This window comes from Poecilia latipinna, unplaced genomic scaffold, assembly GCF_001443285.1.
Source record: "Poecilia latipinna isolate Pla-1442-1.1 unplaced genomic scaffold, P_latipinna-1.0 Scaffold4541, whole genome shotgun sequence".
Lineage (NCBI taxonomy): Eukaryota > Metazoa > Chordata > Actinopteri > Cyprinodontiformes > Poeciliidae > Poecilia > Poecilia latipinna.
This window is the reverse complement of record NW_015117157.1, coordinates 10,798-13,699: the sequence shown is the minus strand read 5'-3', so window position 1 is coordinate 13,699 and position 2,902 is coordinate 10,798. Positions and strand designations below refer to the sequence as shown.

The 2,902-nt window shown below is 39.5% G+C and overlaps 1 protein-coding gene across 1 annotated transcript in view; it reads right to left on the bottom strand.

The window, feature by feature from the left end:
* Positions 1-348: 348 nt before the first annotated feature.
* The window catches only part of LOC106942771 (netrin receptor UNC5D-like), a gene marked incomplete at its 3' end in the record, with an annotated part of 8,732 nt that continues 6,178 nt past the window's right edge, over positions 349-2,902 (bottom strand). Inside the window, exon 3 of the mRNA XM_015026104.1 lies at positions 349-452. Coding sequence (XP_014881590.1) covers positions 349-452 — 104 coding nt within the window. The remainder of the gene's footprint in view (positions 453-2,902) is intronic.

The window sequence follows — 2,902 nt, the reverse complement described above, 5'->3', positions numbered from 1 at the left end:
AGCATTCTAACTGGTGGAGATGTGTAATACTGCAAGTAAATACAGGGCTTGTATCGCCAATACCGATATTGATACTTTTGTTGAATTTTGATATATCATCAAACTTCTGATTTTAGGTGTTTTTGTGTTTTTTTTTCCCTTTGAATTAACAGGATCCAATATTCTGAAAGATCCCTCTTTTTTTAAATGATTCTCAACTTATCGGTGAAAAATAACATGAAGGGAAACCGGTGCAGGATGTTGAATTCCCCGTCAAAGTGCTACAGAGTCATCTCCAGATCTTTCCTGGAAGCTGGAGGAGCACAAACTTCTCCAGCTTCAGGCGGATCCACGGAGGGAACGCCTCACCTCTGCTGCTGGCACTCCCTCTGGAGGGCGACAGTGCAGAACGATCATCCCGTTGATGGGCACCTCCTTCCCCTGGGGGTCCTGCTCAAAGTTTTTTCTCAGATCTGTGTGGGGAGATAAGAGGCAGATGTCAGGTGTCACTGTTAGCCTGGACTTCAGCTCCAGACGGTGCAGCACCAGTCCAGTCCCATGGTGCTTTGCAGGACAAACCCCATGTTCAAGGTGACCTGGTGAGGGATCTTAGTCAACCTCTAATGACATTTAAATTGGATACTTTACTCAGTCCTGACAGATTATGAACAGAGTCCTGTGTGTTTAGAAGTCACAAAACCAGAACTCAGCTCATCGATAAGTAAGTGTCAAGTAAGTGCAAATACAATGACACACAAAACCTGCCAGATAAGGATTTTCACACATCTTCTTTGTTCACAGCATTTGATTTTTTTTCTCTGCTTCCAGTAAGTAAAAACGATAATTCAATATGGAGGAGGGCTATCAGGTAACCTCTGACATCTTCGAGTGGGAGTATTGGTTTTCGACACCACAGGCTGAGAATGACTGATTGAGTCGAACTTGATCAGGCGGCGTTGGGGGTTTAATGCTGATCAACCTAATTCAGTTTATGTTGAGAAAAAAATCAGCTCAACTGGCTTTTACTATCTGGTCCAAACTGAAGGAAAAACTGCTTGATCAGAACGCTCCTCTTCCTATCAGAAGACAAACACTGTCAGAGAGTTTTGACGAAAACCAGTCAGGAAGTGATTCTATTTTTTCTTTTTTATCTAAGAAGTATGTTGTTATGACCAATCTGAAAACATGCCAGGCACACACTGCCTGAGCAACACATAGCAGCAGTGGGTCAAAGTGACTGAAAATATCCTTTCAAAATCTTTCACCCAATTGAGCTGTTGGTGTTCTCACAACATGGCCGTCATCACACCGCTGGATTCAACACAAAATGCCTTTCAGGCACATTATCATTCAGTGATGCGTTATACACCAAGGATCATATAAATCATAAATGTTTTTTATGGCCTGACAAAAATCTGTCCTGTTTTTACAGCATGAAAACTTTTCCCTTTGTGGTGAAGAACTCAGTAATTTCAACATTTCTGTAACTGATCAATGAGGAGAAGGAGGAGAGGAAAGCAGCCCGCAGCTGTGTTTCCACCGACCATATAATAGTGCAATTTGATATTTCAAAAATAAATTTGCTAAACGGAAACACGTCAATTTAAATACCAAAAGCTGTTTTTTGATTAAATATTTTGGTGCCATAGGGTGAGATGGTTTTTTGGTCGTATCAAAATTGGTTTATTTCTCAGAACTGCAGTGGAAACGCTTTTTTTCCTCACCCTTTGAGTCACGTGTTCAACAACCGGATGTTGCCAGCGGCGCAAACCACGAAGAAGAAAACGACAGGAAGTAGAGGGAGGAACGTGTCGCAGCATCTTTTTTAAATGACTTATCAAATTTATCTTTTATGAAAACAGCAATTGCAAAATTGTGTTTGCTTGATAGTACCATAATACGGACAAAGTTTTGCGCACATTCATAATGGAATTGCAGCTACTCTTATTCTGAAAGTCTCAGCTATTGTTTCAGGGATGAGACGAGATGGAACATGGTTCTGGGTTCAGATTATAGCAATATTTCAGGAAAAAACAAAGAATTTCAGTTTGATTTGTTTTGAAAAATCTTACTTTTTCTCCAAAAATGAAGAACATGACATCATCTAAACACAGAAGGGAGCCTTCTATGATCCTCAGCTGTGATCTGCATCATGCAGGAAACCTGCGTTCATAAAGGAATCTGATTCTTTTGTCATGGAATCAAGCAAGGCTCAAGTTATCTTGAGTTTCAAAACACAAAGTGTGTGATACAGAACTTTTATATTGGTTGAATGATATAGTCCCAGTTTGATCAATGCCAATATTTTAGATTTTGGATTTTGGAGAGTAATCAAATTCAGTATCTTCTCTCTCTACCCATCTCCTGTCTGAAATACTGTGACTGAAGTAGTAGTGCCACAAAATATGTCCTTACAAAACACAAAAAAACCCTGAAAACTAGATGCATATGACCAGAGCTCATATTACCAGCTGAGCTTTATCACCAGGTAATGGACAGGAACAGGATTGTTTGTGCTTTTTGAGACTTCACTTTGGTGACGAATACGTTTTTTTTTTTTTTTTTTTTTTTCCAATTTCGCAAAATTTCAAGAAAGGCTGTTACTCTGCCAGAGTTATTATTTGTGAATTACATTTGACTCCTACATTAATAGAAGAATAAATGGGAGCTTAAAAGGAGCTTGATCACATCAAAGGGAACATTTCAAGGCTACATCTTACCAAACGTAACATAGGATGGAGTCAAGCATTCCTCTGTTCACACATTCATCTCAGCATGGTGATAAGAGACAAAAAAGTCATCCTGTCGTCTTACTTTATCACCGTCACAGATAATGCATATTCTCCATGTTTTCTGAAAGTGTCTCATATTCAGTGGTGGGAAGTAACGAAGTACAAGTACTTCGTTACTGTACTTAAGTACA